The sequence below is a fragment of the Crocuta crocuta genome, unplaced genomic scaffold, assembly GCF_008692635.1.
Source record: "Crocuta crocuta isolate KB4526 unplaced genomic scaffold, BGI_CrCroc_1.0 scaffold186, whole genome shotgun sequence".
NCBI lineage: Eukaryota > Metazoa > Chordata > Mammalia > Carnivora > Hyaenidae > Crocuta > Crocuta crocuta.
In genome coordinates this window covers 6,761,669-6,782,535 of record NW_027551569.1, presented here as the reverse complement: position 1 = coordinate 6,782,535, position 20,867 = coordinate 6,761,669, and the positions used below count along the sequence as shown (strand labels likewise).

The window sequence follows — 20,867 nt, the reverse complement described above, 5'->3', positions numbered from 1 at the left end:
AAATGAGGGGTGCCTGGGTGGCTCAGTCCGTTAAGTATCTGATTTGGCCCAGATCATGATCTTGAAGTTTGTGAGCTCAAGCCCCGTGTTGGGCTTTGTGTTGAGAGCTCAGAGCCTGGAGCCTCCTTCAGGTTCTGTGTCTCCCCATCTCTCTGCCCTTCCCATGCTCATGATCTGTCTCTCTCAATAATAAATAAAAATGTTAAAAATTTTTTTAAAAACAAAAAATATACTTTGAGGATGTTTTGTTTTTCTTAAGAGTCTCCTGCTGTCTTTAGATGTGAATCTGAGTGTGTCAGTAGGACCTCTACAGGATTTGAAAGGCATTCCTAAAAGTTTATTGTCAGGGAAGCATACTGACAATGGATGCCTTAAACCAAGAATTGGTAAGGTTCTAGTTGAATAATTGTGTAGATTCCATAAGTAAAGGATTACTCTTTATGTATGCATGTTTGGAAGAGTGATGAAATATGAATGGTCTCCATGTGAAGAGTCATATCTATGCTAGAGCAGTTAGTTATAAAACTTGACATATAAGAATTTCCTAGGAATCTGTTAAAACTCCAAAGCCACAAGCTATATACCCCTCATAACAATTAGAGTCTAGAAGTGGGCCTGGGGCACCAGTAATTTTTTTCAATATATTTAAAAGTTTATTTTTTTAGTAGCCTCTACACCCAGTGTGGGACTTGAAGTCACAACCCTGAGATCAAGAGTTGTATGTTCTTCCAAGTGAGCCAGCCGGGCATCCCAGCATTGATAATTTTAAAGCCCACCAAGGAGTTCCAGTGTGCAGCCACGTTTGAGAACCAGAGGTCTAAAAGAGGTTTAATTTTATTCCATCTCCATCTGAAGATAAGTTCATTAGTAATAATTTCCAAAGGCCCTGGTCTGTTAGTACTTTTCAGGTGTGGAAGATGTTGGAGGTTAGAAGGATACTTGTTAATATCAATAATAATTTTTTTAATGTTTATTTTGAGAGGGAGAGTGCACGAGTAAGTGCGTGTATCAGCAGGGGAGGGACAGAGTGAGAGAGAGAGAATCCCAAGCAGGCTTCATGTTGTCAGTGCAGCGCCCAATGCCGGGCTTGATCCAACAAACTATTAGGTCATGATCTGAGCCAAAATTAAGAGTTGGATGCTTAACCCACTGAGCCACTTAGGCACCCCAATAACAAGAATAATTAATAAAACTCCTTAAGTGCAAAATAAAATCCATATAGCCTGAAAGAGTTAATGCAGTTTCCAAAGGTACTTGACAAACAAGAAACAGTCTAGGCACAAGGAGAACCTGGCTTATTGGGAGCAAATAAAGCCAAGATTTAAAATGTCTTTTAATGTGAAACACATATGTGCCCCGGGCCTGAAAACAAGCCATAACTTTCCTAGTTGTAGTGAAGGTTCCTAACAATAGAAATGAGTTGTGGTATAATGTTATTTAAATTGTAAATATCAGAGGAGAATTTTAATTTGTAGAGGAGGTCACATATGGGAGAAGACAAGTGTAGAGGGCAGGCAGGACAGGCTAGTTTTCTATGACTCTTCTGATTACAAGGAGAGCAGAATTAGCTGATAGTCCTAACTATCTGTGTATGCAGAACAGAACCAAACAAGTCCCAACAAAATGAAAATTGGTATTTAATCACGAAGCTAGAATGTACCTTATTAAATTAACCTGCTTTGGTATTTGAGATAATTAGTTGTTTGTGGTTTTAAGTGTTCTAACAGAAGCACTCTCATTTATGGTGATGTGGACTTCTATTTGCTTCTTGCTTAGGAGACATCAGTCCTTCAATAGAACTCTGTCAAAGATTCTGATTCTACGTGGGCTGTGTAGCTTTTGTTTTAGCTTTGTATTTTGAATAATTATAGACTCATAGGAAGTTGCAAAAAATGTGCAGGGAAGTCCTCATGCATCCTTCACCAAATTTCCCCGTATGGTAATGTCATATAGAGTTATCTCTCAAAACCAAGAAGTTGACATTGGAATACTCCACGAACTTATTCTGCTTAACAAGCATTCATGTGTATGTATATCTGTGTGTGTGTGTGTGTGTATGTGTGTGTGGTTTTATGCAATGTCATCCTGTATAGCTTCATGTAACACCACTGTGATCAAGATACCATGATACAAACTGTGATCAAGATACAATTTGAAGAACTGTTAAGTGATTTGGAATGAGTCACTTTGCTTGTGATCCCACCAGCTTGAGTTCAGGTCTTTCTATTTGGGGGGACTGCTGTTTTGTGGGGGTAGGTAGCATAGCTTTTGTAACATAAAGTGACTTTTTAAAACGTGATCATCATTAAAGGTGTGTTTCTCAGGGACTGTTTTGAGGAGGTAAATCGTGGTCACTTTATGTGAAGGAAGCAAAATGATAAATTTATACTACAAGACGTAAAATCTGTTAGTGGTCTTTATTTGGGGGGCAAATCCACTAATTCTGGCATAACAGCAATGGACTGAATGCTGGAAGAGATCCTTTCCTGCCAAGTTTTTGAACATTTGAGACTTGTTCAATAAATGGTCATCTTTCTGGTTTCTAAAACAGAAAACTGTCTACCCCCTAGAGAAATGCCCTGATATGTTTGAAGTGAATAGGTATGATTCTATATTAAAGAAATGGAAAGTCATTTAATAGCATCTTCTAAGCATTGTCAACATATTAAACTCCGCCTCACTTAATGTTTTATAAGTAATTGCTATCTCTAGAACTTAAGGATACATAATCGTATCTACTGTTTACATGGCATGAGGATTTTGTCTTTGCATCTAGTATATCAAAACTAAGGTGTTTAGGAATGTAAGTTCAGTGTCATTAAACTCTTTGTTCCCTGACAAATCTATAGTCTAGCAAAACTGTTTGTGCGTGTAGTTTGTTCTAACACCTGCACCCCAGTCTTTCTTGGAAGCTCTTACTTCTGACATTATTTTTAGCAAGAGTTTTAGAGGAGAGAAGAGTTCTAGTGTGGGTTGGTTGGAAAACTCTGGTTGATCACCAAACTCAGCTCTGATGAAGTAATAAGTTATGTGATGAGAAATGAGATGTGTAAACATCAAGATAGTAATCTTAGGCAAAAGCAGTTTGGGGGTATTTATAAAAATAATACATTCCAGTAGATGTAATTGTGGGTCTTAGGGATTTAAAAGAGTAAGACTTCAGCCAAACATTGTCTCGTAATTCTGGATTTGAAAAAGTTAATTTATTTGGGAACAGAGTAGCCAAAAAAAAAAAACAAACAAACATTAAGAGCCTTAAATATTCTGAAAAAGACAATCATGAATCCCACATTCATGAAAGAGCAGAAGGGTAAGATTCATCAACATTAATGACTACAAAATGAAAAACAGAAAAGAGGCCAGATTACTTGCAATAAAAAAAAGTAAGCTTACCTTCATTAAAATGCAATCCTGAATATAGATTTTAAATATTAGGAGAGGAAAATCAAGGTTGTGTCAGTATATGCTCCCCTTACACACGCATCTAATCTTTTAAGGAGTGGACAACAAGGATGTTTTGAACAACTGTACAGGAGTTAAGAACATATTCAAGCCAGTCTATTCAGGGAACATTGATACAGCTCCCAAACACATTTGTGAAAGACGGCAAGTTGAATAATTTTAGAAATATGTCTTGGTCACTAAGCTTACAGTTAGGAGGGTGTCAGACTGCAATGTATTGGCCTGTAAAAGATAAAAGCAGATCAACGTCTTTGGTAACCAACTAGCAAATAACAATAGTAGTCATGTCATGTACCAAGTAAACATGTCAACATAGGACTGTTATAGAGAGTAAATGGGGGAATGCATAGAGACTTTATAGCACAAGGCTTTTTTTAGCTGGATTTTCTTTACCTCTTAGAAAACATTAACATCTCAGTTTAAAGCTAAATTTTGTTGTCATCACAGGTATTAGTGCATTTTACTGCATGGTTATAGTAAAAACAAAATTCAGAATATGTTTTACACCTATAAATTCACACACACACATCCATGCCATTCTTAAGCTAAGACTTCTTTTTCCACTGTAGAGCAGTACAAACTCATGACTTGGCTAACAGTTCATGACTGCTATGTAATAACATAACATGCACTAGGAATGTGCTCAGAATTTCACATGTATTATTTTTACCTAAACCTTAGAACAGCACTGTGAGGTAGGTACTATTTTATCTTTGTTTTACAGGTGGGAAAGCTGAGGCAGAGAGTGTAACTTGCAGAGATCCATAGCCAGTAGGTGCTTGGGCCAGGATGAAACCACGCTCCAAGACTCCTGCACCTTTCTGAAGCCTCTTCTTAAGGAAGCTAATGGTTAAGAGGGAAGTGAAGGTGCAGGTGAGGCAGCAGATCAGATACCTGAAATTTCATGTGGCAAAAGGTTAGGGTGGAGACAACACCCTTGCCTAAAGCTCAATTTCCAGACCAGAAGCAGTCATAAAGGAATAGGAGTCTGAGCCACAGAAATCAGTAAATGGTGGGGAAGGGGGGTTTCAAAGGGAAGACAAGGACCTGATGTGTGTTTAAGGGGTGACTGGAGAATTTGGGAATAGCAAAACAAATCTGTGAGCATGAAAGGGTGAGATTGTAAGAAACCAAACAACCTGAAAGACTCTTGGTGAAGGAGGAGCAGATTCTTCAGTGAGTAGATGGATGTGTGAACTGGTGAGGCTTGGGGTGGATGTTCTTCTACTGTTTTCATCGTATCAACATTCCTCAGACATTCCCTTCTTCCTTTAGAGGCTAACCTCTAGGGTCTCGAGGGTTTTCTTTTTAGGATGACTGAGCATTCAACTCCTGCATACTTAGGTTTGTATTGTCTGAAGGAATTTCTTCACTATTCCTATTGTGTACTCCTGAAAAATACTCTGCTCATGAATTATCTTTTTCTACAGGTGAACACTTAATGCCTATTTTTAAATTGTAGGTACCATGATCTACCTCAGAGATACAGTATGCACTATTAATACTCTCAATAGGTAATCAGAGCTCATTCCTTACAGTGTGTGTTATATATACTTAAATCTGACCAAGAATATCTTTATACTTTCATAAGAAATATTACATTTGTTATATTTTCACAAGCTTATGTCTTCCCCCCACAGCCTCAAGCCTTGAAGCAATCATTAAGAACTGTAGAGCACTTCTCAAATTCAAGTGTGCATAATTTAATCATCAGCCTGGTAGAACTATAACTTACTTTAGCCAACGTGTTCTTCATCTCTCTCACCCATCACTTTCTCGTTATTGTTTTTTATTTCTCACTCTTGAGAAAATGAACTTGCATTATGCGAAATCTATGCAAGCATCTAATAGTTTGTATAAAAACATCAAAGGGATTTTTTAAATTTCTATTTTGTTTTGAATGCATGCGTCATAAAACTTGACCTACTTTACAAAGCAAAAAGTTGAAACTACAAAGAAAAGAGTCAAAATCAACGATTATGAAAATTTAGATTATATCATCTAGGAAACAGGTCACCAAAATTTTAGCTAATTTTATAAGGGTTTTTTAAAAATATATTCTAGCAGCACCTGGGTAGCATAGTCAAGTGTCCAACTCTTGGTTTCAGCTCAGGTTTGTGAGATTGAGCCCCATGTCAGGCTCCCCACTGACAGCTCAGAGCCTGCTTGGGATTCTGTCTTTCCCTCTCTCTCTGCCCCTCCCCCTCGCTCTCTCACTCTCTCTTAAAAGGAGTAACTTAAAAAAATATTTTCTAAAGGCATATGTAAAGTTATACTATAGATGTCTTGTTTTGGATCATTTTTTCTGATGATTCTGCATTTTGTTACTGAAAACAAAGACCTGTGAACCTCCAGGTAGTGATGGGGTTGAGGTGCTTAACCTTATTAAAGAGTGCGTTGTTACCTCTGCCCTGTATGCTTTGCTCTTCCATGGATGGAAAGCAAACAGTTAAGGCACCATCCATATGCCTGGAGGTGGCTTTGTCCTCCTCGCTATGCAAATCCGGTGTGGGGCTGGGTGTACTCAGTGAAGCTATGCTTGAAATAGGGTTCCTAGTGAACCTTTACCTGTATGCAATGCCAACTAACTGCTTTTAATCATTAATAGGGCATTAACTTCCCAATGGTGCCAAAATCATAAACCACAGTCCAGGTCCTACTGTCTACCATTGAAGGATGAGATAATTAGACATAAAAATATGTCTACCATTGAAAGACTCTGAAAATGTCTAATTTGGGAAAGAATAGTGCCCACGTATACCTTAATGGAAAGAATGGCCAGATCTTTGGCAATGTTATGACAGCTAAAAGAACTTAATAACCAGCTCAGAATGTGCCCCCAACAGAGAAACAGAGATACTTGGTAGAAACAGAAAAATATAAAAAAATAGAATTTTTCTGTTGGCAGGCATGTATATTTATACATTCTTCTGGGTTTAGGTCAGTGATTAGAGAACACTTCCTGGAAGTACTGTAGTACACAAATGTTTTCAATTTAAGCGTGTACATTTCATCTAATTGGTCCCTGGGACAAGGTTCACTGCCCTGGAGGTGGTTTGGCTTAATCTTTCAAACACACGCTAATGACTTTCAGGATTGGGACAGAAAATGGCTGCTCCGTATCAGACAATCATGTGAACTTGGAATTGTTTCTCATGAATATCTTCAATAACTATGTAATACCACTCTGAGTAGTGGATTCTTCTGCCGTCTCCAAACACAGATAACTGCTCTTGCTCAGGCTACTCTGTGCTTGCCTACTCTTAAAGCTTAGATTTGGCAGATTGCTTCATTTTTGAAGGGAACATTCTGGGACAAAATATGGCAAAGATCATCTGAGTGCAACTGGATATATCAAAGGGCACTTACAAATGACCTTAAAGCAACCTGAAAATCCATTTGGGCTGAGTACATCTGTTTTGATTTTCCTCTCAGCTTTTTGAAGTAAGGGAAAATTCAAAAGGAAGTCCTTTTTTTGTACCTTATTTTTGTTGATACATCTAGCAATAGTTTAGGGATTTTATCTCTGATCTAGCCCACCCAAAAAGTCAAGGGAGTAGGATGGTTGAACTTAGAAACTTGTTTTATGTAGATGGGAAAGAAGTAAGCTAATGAAGTTACAGACATCCCTTAATCACAGTGACCGAGCCTGAACCCTGTGGGACACCCCACCCCAGCCTGCACACCTTTGCACTGCTTACAAACACTTAGCTCTGACTAGCTCAGAAGACAGATGCAGTTACTCAGCTTCGCACATGTCTCGCCCATATACTCAGAGTGAGTCACAGTTTGTATTGAGCCAGTACGGTGGGGTGGGAGGGAGATGATTTTATGAACACCTGAATCTGAGAAAGATTGATCATGGCCTATAATTTCCTTAAGGAGTGGGAGAATTTCTTTTTCTGTGTGTGATGCTGTATTTCACCCCAACTTATGCCATTCATTGTCTGTGAGACCATTCACAGGCTGTGCAAGTCTCCTGTCTGGACCTCAGTCCCTTCCTTCCTAATTCAAGCTGGGTGTGCCAGATGATCTCCTAAGGCCCCTTTCTATCTTCCAAGTCAGAAGTTCAGTTTCTTCTGCACGTCAGAGGTTGGGCATCAGTTGCATTGGTCAGTTAGAGACTAGTTGGGCTGTCCCGCTGATCAACTCCCAGTAGATGAATGAATGAACAGCACCACTCAAGTCCTGCAGAAAGTTGCCTTGGGCTTGCTGGAATGCTCATGGAAACCCTGGTGATGAAGCACTCCTGAGTGCTAGGCAGGGCTTGGCATCCAAAGGACTTGGGTTCCTCCATACTCCTGACCGTCCCTACCACCCCAAATACCACACCTTCTACTTTGGGAAGTTAACCTCACAGCTCCAAAGCTTAGGTGTGGTTGTTTTTCAAATAAAGACAGTATCTACTTTTCAGGGTGAAAAGCTTGAAAGGTAATGTATTTGAAAGAGTCTAGCAAATAGGTGGAGCTCGTTAAATAGGTAACTAAAACCAGTAATTTGTAAAAGCCCCACAAAAGATAACTTTAGCTGAAAGCCAAGTTGGAGAGAACACTAGCCTTTGTGTAGTGAGTAACATTTCAGAGTACTTCAGGACATACTATCTTTTAATCCTTATGGTCTGGTTTTACAGATGCAGTGATCCCAGCAAGTTCCCAGAGTCACAACATCTGGAAACAGTGAAGCGGAGATTTTAAGTTCTGGTTCCAAACTGTTATGTTCCTTTTACAATATGCTACCAATACGCCATTACATGTGGTTGATATATTTTATAGTTGAGATCAAACGTCTGATGATTCTGAAAAAGGAAACAAATGGTCAGAATTGGCACTAGTACCTACGCCCTTTTTATATGACTAGAGCTGTACTGACTGCCATTGAAGACAAACCCAGGAAGCCCTGGTCAGTTGCTCCTGGTTTTGTGAGATCCTAATTCCGAAACAGCTCCTGGGGATAGCTCGAAGATTTGAATATCTCTGGGATGTCACTGTCCAGTTTTGAAATAATTTTATAAATGGGTTTCTTCCAGGAAGGATCTGAGTCTTTCCCTGCGGAGACAGCCCTGAAGAACTCCTGTAACGTCAAGCTGGCGATTTCCAAGAAGCAGTCCGGGACCTGCATTCCCAAAGAGACCCACAAGAAAGAAAAGACATGAGGCTCTGAAGTACCAGCACCATGCAGATCTCAGTGCTGCCTGTTCCTGGGGTGGTGGGCTGATAAGAGCATCCCTGCTCTCCCGGCCCCCGATGTCTGAAGCCCTCAGAATCCCCTGCTCTCTCATCAAATACAAACCTTAAAATGATGGTACCCGTGAGACAGCCCTAGGAAAAAGCATATTAGGGACACTCCTTTTGTAAGAGAAGCCGATTCTACTAATGGTGATGTTTTTAGCAAAGGAGAAACTGACTTTGATCGAAACTAAATCTGTAATTCAACGAAGGTTTTTAGTATTCTTTTCCTTAGTGCCTAATGTGGAAAGGCATGCCCCAAGTTTACAACTGTTGTACCTCATCCCACCATCTTTTGGGGTTGGATCCAAAAGACTCGGAACCATTCCTGCTTCCAAAGTCAAGCACGAGGTTGAGGGGGGTCTCAGTATTTTCCAGGACCTCTCACAGACTGGCATCATAAATGATGGGGAGTCCCACAAGTCCTCCAAATCCAGTCTGGTCCACAGCTTGCCACTGCTGCATGCCAGATGGCCACCCCACATGGAAAGATGTGGCAGCAGCGCCCTGTCCACACACCCTGACCCCACAAGCCTCAGAAAGGAGGCTTAGGTTTCCAAACATGTTCTGACAGAACGTCTGGTGGTTATCAGCATTTCTCCCCTTTGTCAGAGGTATCAGGGCCAAGTGAGAGAGACAAGGAGACAGAAGTGCAGTCAGCGACCTGCAGAACAGGATGCCAGTCCAGCAAAGCTGTTCACCACACACAAGGAAATGCCTGTCTGGATTAGGAGTACTCACTGGTGACACCTAGGCCACTGGCTCACCCTTTACTGATGCTTAATCTCTAAGGTGCCACCAGTGTGCCTTCACAGAGATCCCCAAAGGACCGAGAAGCTTGAGTACTGTTTATTCACTTTCCAGAGAGAAAGGATCTGAGGTGACTTGCCATGAAAGACCGACAAATAAAACTGATGAAGTGAGAATAAAGAACGAAATGATGAAATGAACAAAAATTGTAAAGAAAACGGAGGCCAAGTCTAGGTGCTACAACAGCATAGCATTTAGTCATATGCCTCCTGACACTAAGGGGAAAAGTTCAACAAATTACAGAATGTTGTAATTACAGAGTAGTAACTCTAAAATGGCACAACACCTGTCTGACCTCTGCTGCAGTTTCAAAATGAAGACTGGCTGTATATTCAGCTTGTGATATCCACCTGTTGCATAAAAGAAAATGCTGAATCTCATCTGTGTGGATGATACAGAGACTGGGCCCAGGCTACCCTGACTCTCGGTGAGTTAAGGACAGACACAGAAAGGGGTCTTTTCTAAAACTCCATCACAAAGGGAAGGCACTCATCAGACCTCAGGGGACCCAAGTAAGTGGTCTTACCTCGAAGTCATTTCCTTTGTTGTAGTGCATATTAAGAGCTTGAAAAAGTTCTGAGTCACGGAGTACCACCAGCATTTTGGGATTTGTGACACCATCTGAAATCGCTTGCCGGGCAAATTTTTCCATTTGGATGTAATAAAACTCACGAAAGTTGCTGAACCACTTGATCATCTGGGAGGTAATACAGCGGTTGAACTGTATAAACGACAGGGCCCATCAGGTCAGATGCTTGCCACGAGGTGCTCAGAGTCAGAACTGTCAGCCTCCAGTTCAACATAGGGCTTAATAAGGATGGCTTCAACCACCACGAAAAAGGGCTTTCTTTAAAAAAGAAGCCACAGCCATTTTCCTAGCCTATTCACTTATACACATAAAAATCCAAATTAGCTATAATTCCTATTAGAAAATACTGGTTTTGATATACTAGCTTTATGAGGGTTGTTTTTCTTTTCTTTTTTTTTTTTCCCATGAAAAGCTTTCCATGGTGTCTAGTGTGACTTTGGGAGGGTGTGGAGTCAAGACCAGTGTGATACCAGCTTCTGCTGCACCTGGGCAGATTGCATGGCAGCCCCAGAACTTTCTGCAGGGTCAATGGCAAAAGGAAAGATTAAGGGCATAGAGCAGAAAGCAGGTCATCGCAACCTTGGAGTTGCAGAATGAATCGAAATCAGAGCTCAGTGCAGGAGTCAACCAAGCAACTGAATAGGAGGGAAAGATCTGGAAAACACAAATATGTAGATTCAAAATATTAGCAGCCCTATTCCAACACCAAGGATAAAGGGAACAGGCAAAGTCTGGTTCCAACCGTCAGAGCTTGATTTTCCTTATCATTGTGCTGGATACCTACGCACCTTCACTCCGTTTTGCAATACAGCAATTTGAATATAAACATGACAGTGTCCAGCCCTTTATATATTTTTTTCTTTTCATAGTCTCTCCTAGCAGAGATAAAACACTAAGCCAAAAATGCCATTTACTAATGTTTCTCTCTCCCCTCCACCTTTTCTCCCCATGTGTTTGTATATCTACAGTTCAAAAGCTTAAAATTCAGACACCCAACCTTTGTGGCCCAAAGTTACTCATGTAGTCTCAGCCCAGAACTGGAAATTGTACCGATCCCATCAGCAACATGAAGGGAGCCTGAGGTGTAGATATGATGCCCTAGGACTTGCCTCCCACTGGACAAAACCATTGCCTCTTGGGAATTTTTTGGAGGCTTTCAGAGGTGAAGAATGACTTTACCTGGACATCAGGGAGTTTTACAGAGGCTTTCAGAGATGAAGAATGACTTTACCTGGACATCAGGGAAATAGGCCTTCAGGAGGTTGGAGCTGGGGTAGCGTGTGAAGAAAAACATGAGTTTGGCCTTCTTCAGGTGACCAGGATTTAGGCCCTCCTGGATTTGTCTCAGCGTCAAGGAAAACTAACACCACTTTATCAAATGATCTTTACCAGTTTATCCAAATAATGAATTGTCCTGTTCCTCACGGTTTCTATTTCGTTTGCTTCATTTTTTTCTGGTTGAATGGTGTATTGGTTCCATTCTTCTGTCTCTAGCAAGTCTGATCATATAAACTCTTTATTAGGGCACCCGGCTGGATCAGTTGGTAAAGCCAGTGACTCTTGATCTTGGGGTTGTGAATTCAAACCCCACATTGGACCTAGAGCTTACTTAAAAACTAAGAAAAAAAAGCCTTTGCTTTCCAGATACTCAATACCATATATGTATAGTGAATTTGCAGAATTTAAAAAACATCCTGATGTATAAAAGTTCTATGATGTTTATGCTATCAAATACAGTTTGTCATACTTTGTGTGTGTTCTTTCAGAATAGGATGGGGAAAGATGGCAGGTCTGTCCCGGATTTCAAAGCCCCACATAGAGATTTCATTACCCTTCTCGGCCTCAGTTTCTTCATCTGTAAAATGGAACAAGCCCCCTAGATGGTCCCCATTCTACTCTCAGAGCTGCCTTTGCTGTGTTTAAGCCAATAAGCACCTAACCAGCCTGAGTACCAGAGCACAGTTTGCTTTGGCTCCAGAAGCTTGAACTTCCCGGCCGTGCCTGCTCATTTGCCTGGCAGAGCTCCCTCTTGCCCTTCCCAGTTCAGCCTAGATGCCCTTCCTCTGTGAAATATCTCCTTGCTGGATGAGGCCTTCCTTACCCTGGGCTGCCAAGGCTCTTTGTACAAACCTCTGTTGTAGACCTCACTGGAGTTTTTACTGCATGTTTGTCTCCCTATTTAGACTGTGAGCTCCTTGAGGGCAAGGACCTTATCTTTTCATCTTTGTATTCCACATGCCTAGCCCGGTGCTAGGAACATAGTAGGTGCTCAATAAATGTTTATTGGATGAAGGAATGGATGAGTGATTAGATGGTCAACCTTAATCCATACAGGAAATATGGAAATTATATTCCAACCCATACATCCCTCTGGGAACAGATTGCTTCTCCTATAACAAGAGAAGGGAGCTGCGTTGTGACTGCCTAGCACCAGCATGGGAAGGAAATAAAGATTCTTGCACAAGAACACATAGCATTTCCAGGGACAGTCCTGGGGCCGGGTGAGAAGCATTACACAGAGTAACCTGGAGCTCAGGTCAGATACCTGAACCTTTAGGACAATTAAGACTTCTCAGTAGGACATACCAGTTTAGCCAAAGGAGACTAAACCAACTAAACCAATTTTCGGTTACAACTGGCCCTGGCATCCAGGCTGCTGCCCAGAAGACCTCAGCCCTTGCCTCACTGGACCAACTTCTTATCCTTCTTACAGGCTTGTAAATGCTGTGGAAAGAATCCTGGATTTAGGAGTCCAAAGACCCAGTTTCAGATACTGATTTTTGCCACCTGTTAGCTGTGTGATCTTGAGCAAGTCACTTATCTTCTCTGGGCCTCGTTTCTAAAATGTAAGTATAGTAGTTAAAGCTTGTGCTTGGCAATCAGACCCTGGGTTTGAATCCTGGCTCTGCATGTGTCTGTCTTGTGACTTTGGGCGAGCTAGTTTGCTTCTCTGTCCCTGCCTCTCAGATGCCTGAGCTAGAGTGGACGCTTGAGGATTGTGAGGTAACACAGGCCCACGACCTCTTCTCCAAAACGCTGGGCCAAATGGGGTTCAGATTTCAGAATTTATTATTTTACAACGGTAATGTGGTGCATATACCATAGGTCAGTTAATGGCCCGAGCAGGGGCTGCAGCAGCAGTCTGTAATCCAGTACATTAATATTTCTACAGCAAGCTGGAGGACTATTTACACTAAGTGAGCTAGTCTATAAATAGCCTCCAATCAGTGCAGGTCGGGTTTTGCCACCAAAAATGTTCCCGTCAGCCTGAGGGGAGAGAACTCACAGGGATTTCCAGAGCTCTGAGTTTCAGAATGGCGGCTAAGTGGTGGTGGGCACGCACTTGTGAACTGCTGGCGGGTTGGCCAACCTCCAGGACCGCGCACAGCAAATGCTGCCCACTATCTCCTCCTCGCTCCTGCTCTGCCTGATTCATGGGATGTTGCGTGAATGTGAATGGGTGCTGGCGCTCAGTGGCTTTTCCGGCCCACAGGAACACATCTCTAATGCTGGAGTGTAGGCAACAGGGATGAGGAAATGGTTGGGGAACCAGGAAGCTGCCCGGGAGCCCCAAATCATTCCATGCAGCCAGGCCCTGTCGATGGACTCCCCAGACTCCCAAAGCTGTCTGAGTCCACCCCCTCATTTTACAGAGCAGGGCTAGGCACACAATGGGTGCCCGAGAAATACCAGCATGCCCCTGCCAAGGAAGTATAGCAGAGGATTCAGGCTCTTCCACCACTGCCTGACTTTGACAGGGGGTCATAACCAGTGGCCTCTTACCAAAGGTCCAGACAGGTAGCCTTTGCCACACGGGGCGATTTCATGACAATCTTTACACCTCCAAGAAGATTTCCTACCGCCTGAAGAGGCAATAGTGGCCGGTGATGTGTTCTTAGCCTTGGGTTTATAGTTGCCCCGGCCTGCCTAGGAAGCAGGTGATAGTGCCCAAGCTTTAGGTGTGTTTCCAACACCTGTGACCAGCAGAGGGCGCTCATGGCATTCAGGACACAAGAGAATGTGTGGCAGTGAGAAGTCCCACCTCATCCTGCGGCCCTTAATACAACACCTTCCCCCAACCCCCCAAGAGGACACAACTGTTCACGCCTGGATATACAACTCCACAGATGCATTGACCTTTGGAGACTGAATTATAGTCTGTTCATGAGAAGCAGCAGTGTGAGCTCAGCCCGCTAAAAAAGCCACATCAAAAATAATGTCGTCAGGAACTTCACTCCTACAAGATGCTTGCTGGAAGAGGATCTTTGGTCATGTGAGCCTGAAGCTGCATACATTCTCCTCTTAGAGCTTCACATAGGACTTCGGCATGTTAAAGGCTCTAAGAAGTCCCACAAACCACCCATTAGTAGAAATAACCAGTATTTAATAACCACCATTTAAATAACCAGTAGAAATAACCTAGTATTCACCCAAGCTTTTTTCCTAATTTAACAACTGTTAATGTCCTGAAGAAGGGTCACTCTGGGCAACACTATTTGAGAGAGTGGAGTCTGCCTAAGGGTTGCAAAGATAAGACCCAGACCCCTGCAGCCCAGCCTGGGCCCCTCAGCCCTCCCCACAGGGGGCCCCCTTCCCTCTACATGCCCAGTCCCTGAGCTCTGGTTCTCTCTGTTGCAGCTTAGAAGCTGTTCCTTAAGCAAAAGGCTTCTTACCCCTTCCAGCTGCCTCTTGGGTCTAGTCCCTCAGGAAAGCATCCCCTTTTCCAACTGCCTCAGAAGTTTCTGGTCCCGCATAGCTTCCCTGTGAATTACCTAGACAATGCAGGCTTTTCTGCCTGTGGAGCCAAGAGAAGGGGGGGGCGGGGGGGTGGCTTCAGATGAGCTCATTCCTTTGACTCTCTGCTTAGCTGTACAGGCTGCTGACAACCAAATTATGGGGTTTTTCCTCCCATAGGGTATTTATCATACTTTGGAAACCCATTTGAGTTTAAAAACAAAACTCTTTCAGACCCAAAGAAAAGAGTCAGTAGTGGTAGAAACCAGTGTTACAGAAGAAGGTAAATTAATCTTCCCAACATCCTTAAATCCCAAAATGTGGCCACCACCTTCTCAGAACCTAAAAACTATGAGCCCCAGGGAAGGAAGTCCTGGAAGCTACAGTAAGAAGATCATTGGGGAAGTGACACTATTTAAATGCCACGGAGTTATTTGTCCCCACCTCCCTTCATCTTCTAGGTTTCCCATGTCTCTGGGCTGTGGCACTGAGCACCTCAGTAACTAGTAAAGGATATGTGGACTGAAGAAAAAGGGAGCACATCCGGGGCAGCCTGCAGGCTGCCCTGTTCCATCTTCACTGAGGGAAGAAGGGGCAGTCTTTCCAAACGGGGGGAAGCGAAGGGCAAGGGGGACTCCTGCTGGCTCAGAACTGATGGTCGCAATTTGATGGCTCCCCAGGATCGCAGGGCAGACTCTGGGGAGGACTGACTTTGGGAAGATGAACCTTGGGGAAGACTGCTGTCCCAGTGGTCACTGGGTCCATGACCCAATAGCTGGCTAAGAATCTGATCTTCTTGGATGTGGGAAGGCGCAGTCAAAGGACAGTTTGCTGGCAGACCCTGATAGGGTCTGGGGATCATTCTCGGAGAAACAGTGTACCTGGGAGGATCTAGAGACTTGGCCAGTGATAAGTTTCGCAACAGGACCCCAGTTTGTGGCTGGACCCTTCTGGGCAAGGTGGCAAAAGGAAAGAGATCTTTACAGATCCCTCTCTCAGGAGGCGAGGGCTCACTTCTACCCTCTGGCACAAACCCCTGGCAGCTTCTACCCAGCTGAGTCGGGTGGCCTGGTGGATCCACGAGCACCTTTTGTAATACTGAGTCCACAGCCTGGGACACTGCCCCGGTCAATTCCTTCCTCAAGATCTCCAGCAAATCCTGGGCTCCACAAGGAAGGGACCTGGGCTCCTCAGACTGGTATTCGATCTCAGACACTCTGCGTTTTTCTTTCCCAGAGAGGTCCCGATGGGAACCCTGGTGGTGGTCACCGTCCATAGCCCAGGGCCTAGATCCATAGCCCTTCCTCTGCTTCACTCTCAGAGGGCCCTTGTCCATCTCAGAGCCTCCTGGGTCCTGAGCTGTGTCCCGTGGCTCCGCAGCCTGCAAGATGTGCTTTTGCAAATGTCTTAGCTGTTGCTTCAGCTGATAGAGCTGTTCTCTTACCCGAGGGTCTCCTTTCCTGATGCCATGGTCCCTGACAGGGCCCGGCTTCAGAGGACCTTGCGGCGTGGGAAGGCTCTGCTTCCTCTTCCGCTCTTGGGCCTTCTCTGGGCAATATGGGCTGTCCCTGGCTTGGGTACTGCCCGGCACCAGAGCGTTAAGAGAGAGGCACATGCCTTGCACGATGGTCTCCACTCGGGCCCTCTTTGCTTGGATGTTCTCATCCCAGAACCAGTCAGGATCAGGAAAACTGGAGCTGGGAGCAGGACTCCAAGGAAAGCGGGGCTCTCTATCTGGCTCTCGGGGGGCTGGGTTTCTTTCACGTTCCATACAGGGTTCTGCCAGGCGGGAACAGGCCCGGGACAGAGGAGGAAGCAAGTCAGAGTTAGGATCCATCTCCTTGACTCCACGACACTTGCTCAGAAGGTCGGTTGTGGCTCTGTAATGGAATCCCTTCTCCTAATGTCCTCAACTAGAGGGGTGCCTCAAGGGAGCTGGGGGGTCCTCCTTCACACTCAGAAAGATGAGAAGCAGCTGTCAAGGATGCAGACTCTGTAATGCCAGAACTTACAACTCTGAGTCGATTCTGGAATTAGAGACAGGGAGAAAACAGTATATGTGATTTTGAGCAGTGCTTTTCAAACTTGAATGTGCAATAACCTAGGGACCTTGTTAAAATGAAGATCCGGATTCAGCAGGTCGGGGCTGGGGCAGACATTCTGTATCTCTAACCAGCTCCCAGGAGATTCTGTGCTGCTGGTTGGGCCCCTACTCTGAGGAGATTCCCAAGAGTGACCCTTCAGGGAGAAATTCTCCTGCTAGGCCATAATAATGATAAAATAATAAAGATAATAGCAGCAGCTAACTGCACAACTGGCATTATGCCAAGAGCTTTACATCTATTACCTAATTTAATTCTTGTAACAAATCCCTGAGAATGTTATCATTCTCACTTAAGGGATAAAGAAATAGGCCCAGAGAGGTTAAGTTACCTCCGGAAAGTCATACAGCTAGTAAGTGGCAGGCTGGGGTCATAGTGACTACTGCAATGGAATCACCTGGGGTACTTGTTAAAAAGAGCAAATTCAGTAGCCCCCACCAGTCCTGGAAAAGCAGAATCCCTCCATACTGGGGCAGGAGGGAATGTGCATTTGAAACAAGCCAACCAAAGTTGAGAACCAGCTGTTTGACCACTACACTGTGCAGTTCCTGGAAGAATCTGAACATGTATTCATTGTTCCAATTCAACAACTATTTACTTAGCACCTACTATGCAACAGGCCTTCTTCTGAGCACTTGAGAGGCAGTGGTAACCAAGACCAGCAAAGTCCTGCTCTCATGGAGCTGGCCGTCTACCAGGTGGAGAGAAGGATGCACAAGTGTATTTTCAGGTCGTGGTATCTGCTAGGAAGAAAAAGCTCAGTAATGAGTTGTACTTGGGATGAGGGTGTGGGAAGAAGGAGGGAGCTAGTTTAGAAAAGGCCACCTAAAGCTCTCCATCCCCGCCCCCCCCCCGCAAAATATCAAAATACACTGTACTTTAACCAGGAGGTTTCAGATAGCAAGTTTAAGGCCCTTTGAGTTTAGAAAACATTCATACATGCTACCTCATTGCACTTCACACCAAACTTGAGAATCAGTGTAATCCTCCCATTTTACAGATTTTTTACCAAGGATCAGTGAGGCTGAAGAGTGGCTCTTAGTTCCTGAGATTCCAAATCCTTTGACATACACAACCACACTTCAGCTGCCTCCCTGCAGATGGAAAGGCCTGTATAAGAGACTGACTCCTCTGTCTGTCCCGTGGATGCTTCCTTTCTTCAAAGAGGTAAATTCAAGTTTCTCCTCTACAAATTCCCACTGTCCTTTTGCTTCTCTTGCACAAATGCTGTCAGGAAAGAGCCCACTTAGTTCCTCTGACTTTTGACCTAAAATTTACATGGAGTTCTCTACCTGAGGCAAAACTTGGCTTTCCTGTTGCCTCTGGGTTCTTGTGCGAACATGGACACAGCCTCTGCCTTGAGCTGCCCAGACAACCAGCGGATTGGATGTGGAGCGCAAAGAGAAATAACATATCACTGATGATGATTCCAAAGCATCTGGCCAGAGTGAGTTGAAGGATGAAATTGGATGAGCTGAGTCAGAAAGACTATAGAGGAATAGGTTTGGTGAGAGATATCAGGAGCTCAGTTTTGCACACGTTTAATTTGAGACAATTATGAGACACCTCAATGAAAATGTTGACAAAGCAGTTGGGTAAATAAGCCTGGGGCCCCGTGGAGAGAGATCTGGGCTATAAATAGAAAGTTGATGGCTGTCAGTATGTGGATGGATGAGCTCACCAAGGAGTGAGTGTAGACAGAGAGGAGGAGGGGGCCAAGATCCGAGTCTTGGGACATAGCAGCACGAAGAGGCTGGGGTAAGAGAGGAATCAATAAAGGGAGCAAAAGGAGCAAGCAGTGAGGTAGGAAGAAATCTAGGGGTGTGTGAGTTTCTGGGAGCCGAGTGAAGAAAGTGTTCCTAGGAGTGGGGAGAGGTCAAGTCACATAGCGATTAAGCGATTATTAGTAACACAGAGGTGTTCAAGATCTTGATCAGAGCAGTTTTGGTGGAGTGCAGGGAGAAAAAGCCTGGTTGGAATGGATTTAAGGCAGAGGACAAGAGGAGGAATTGGTGGCATTAACTATGGCAACTCCTTCAAGGAGTTTTGCAGAGAGGAGAGAAATAGGACAGTGGCTGAAAGGAGAGATCGGGTCAAGAGAGGGTTTCTCAAGATACAAGGAATAACATCATATTTGTAGGTTAATGGCGACGACGCCATATAAAGATAAATAAAGTTTGTTAGGGGCACCTGGGTGGCTGGTTGGTTAAGCGCCACCTTCGGCTCAGGTTATGATCTCATGGCTTGTGAGTTCGAGCCCTGCATCGGACTCTGTGCTGACAGAAGGAACCTGCTTCGGATTCTGTTTTCCCTCTCTCCGCCCCTCCCCTGCTTTCACTCTCTCTCTCACTCTCTCAAAAATAACATAAACCTTTTTTTATAAAAAAGATAAAGTTTGTTAATGTAGGTCACTGGGGGAGAATTTCTGGAATTGGTCCTTAGGTAACGAAGGTGGGGCCAAGATGTCATGCATGGGAAAGGATCAACTTGAGACAGGAGAACCCTTGGTTCATCCATGGCAGTGGAGGAAGGCAGTGTCCGTGGACAGGTGCTGGCCGGTGGGTAGCCCCGGTGATGGGAGCAGGTGCAAGTTCCCTTTTGATTATCTCCATTTCCTCAGTGACATTGGCATCGGCATTAATTTTCTAAGCCACAGGTCTGCTTGTGCCCCTTCATGGCATCAGTCTTTGCTAGCTGCCTGTTGAATAGAAGGTACAGCTGTGTCTGGAACCACTGTCCTCAATATTTATCATTGCCATTGAGCTGTCCTGGGCGCTGTGCTGGGTCTTCGCCCTTGCTCCTTACTCTTCCTTCCCTCTGCCTGGAAGGCCCCGCCCTCATTTTTCTACCCGACACACCCCTATTCCTTTTCCAAAATCCAACTGAAATGCCACCCCCTCTCTGAAGTAATCAATGTCTCTTGCCCCTTTAGACTGTGAGCTCCCTCTTTGTGTCTCCACGTAGTGCCTGATTGGCAATTGTCACCAAATAGATGTTTGCCGACTCAGTTGAATAAATTGTTCAGGAGGCACTTCATTTACACCGATCTTCATCTCTCCACTAGAGGTACATTATTTCAGATCTTTCTAGCATGTAAGTGGAACAAAATCAACACAGACAGAGACAGACAGACAGATAGATAGTTAGGGAGATAGATAGGGCAGAGAACCACCAAATCTCCCTTGTGGGTTACTTAAGGCATTGTTTCCGAGGTTCCATGTGGTCTGTATGCTCCAGAGGGCGGAACTGCTAGGGTAAGAGAGGGAGCTCTGTGTGCCTAATGAAGGAACAATCATCGGGAATGTCTTGAGGCCAAAAACTAGCAATCCAGCCAGACACCACAGTGGTTGGACGCCCAGAGATGTTTACGCCCATCTCTGTAGGACAGTCATGGAAACTCTGCATCTGGGCAGCTGAGAAACAGGAAACCTCCGCGCCGGGCCAGCAAGCCACTTGGAGCCCTTCACCTGGGTGTGGCACGAAGCAGCAATGCTTTCTGTTTAAAAATTAACTAGCCGCGCGCTCACATTTACTGACAGAGTAGCAATTGCCACGGCCCTTTAAAAATAGCTTTACTCCTTTTCGTAGATGATGAAAGCAATAGAGTCATTTTACTTCCCAAATATAGAAATGTATTAAGAGGGAAAGAAAGAAAGAGAGGAAAGGAAATTCAGTTAACATTTTGCTGTTTGTCATTTTTTCTACATTTTTTTCTCTGTGTACAGAAAACTTACATGATTTCTCCTAATTATATACATTTTTTAAATGGAATTATAAATACATAGTCCTATGGCTTCCTTTTAGTTTTTGGTCTTTCATGTTAACGAATACCAGTCTATAACAACATTGTGAAAGCTGATGATATTCCACTGAATGTATATATCACAATGTATTTAACAACTTCCCTTTTGAACAGTCAGATTTTTCTTCTTATGTTGTCACTGG

General features: G+C 43.8%; 1 protein-coding gene across 1 annotated transcript; it reads right to left on the bottom strand.

The window, feature by feature from the left end:
- Positions 1-8,388: 8,388 nt before the first annotated feature.
- PROX2 (prospero homeobox 2) lies at positions 8,389-16,657 on the bottom strand. The gene is made up of 4 exons (XM_077750645.1): positions 15,338-16,657; positions 11,318-11,425; positions 10,024-10,218; positions 8,389-8,574 (listed from the first exon to the last, which is right to left on the bottom strand). The coding sequence occupies exons 1-4, from the start codon at positions 16,655-16,657 to the stop codon at positions 8,389-8,391; spliced, it is 1,809 nt and encodes a 602-aa protein (XP_077606771.1).
- Between the last annotated feature and the right edge of the window lie 4,210 nt (positions 16,658-20,867).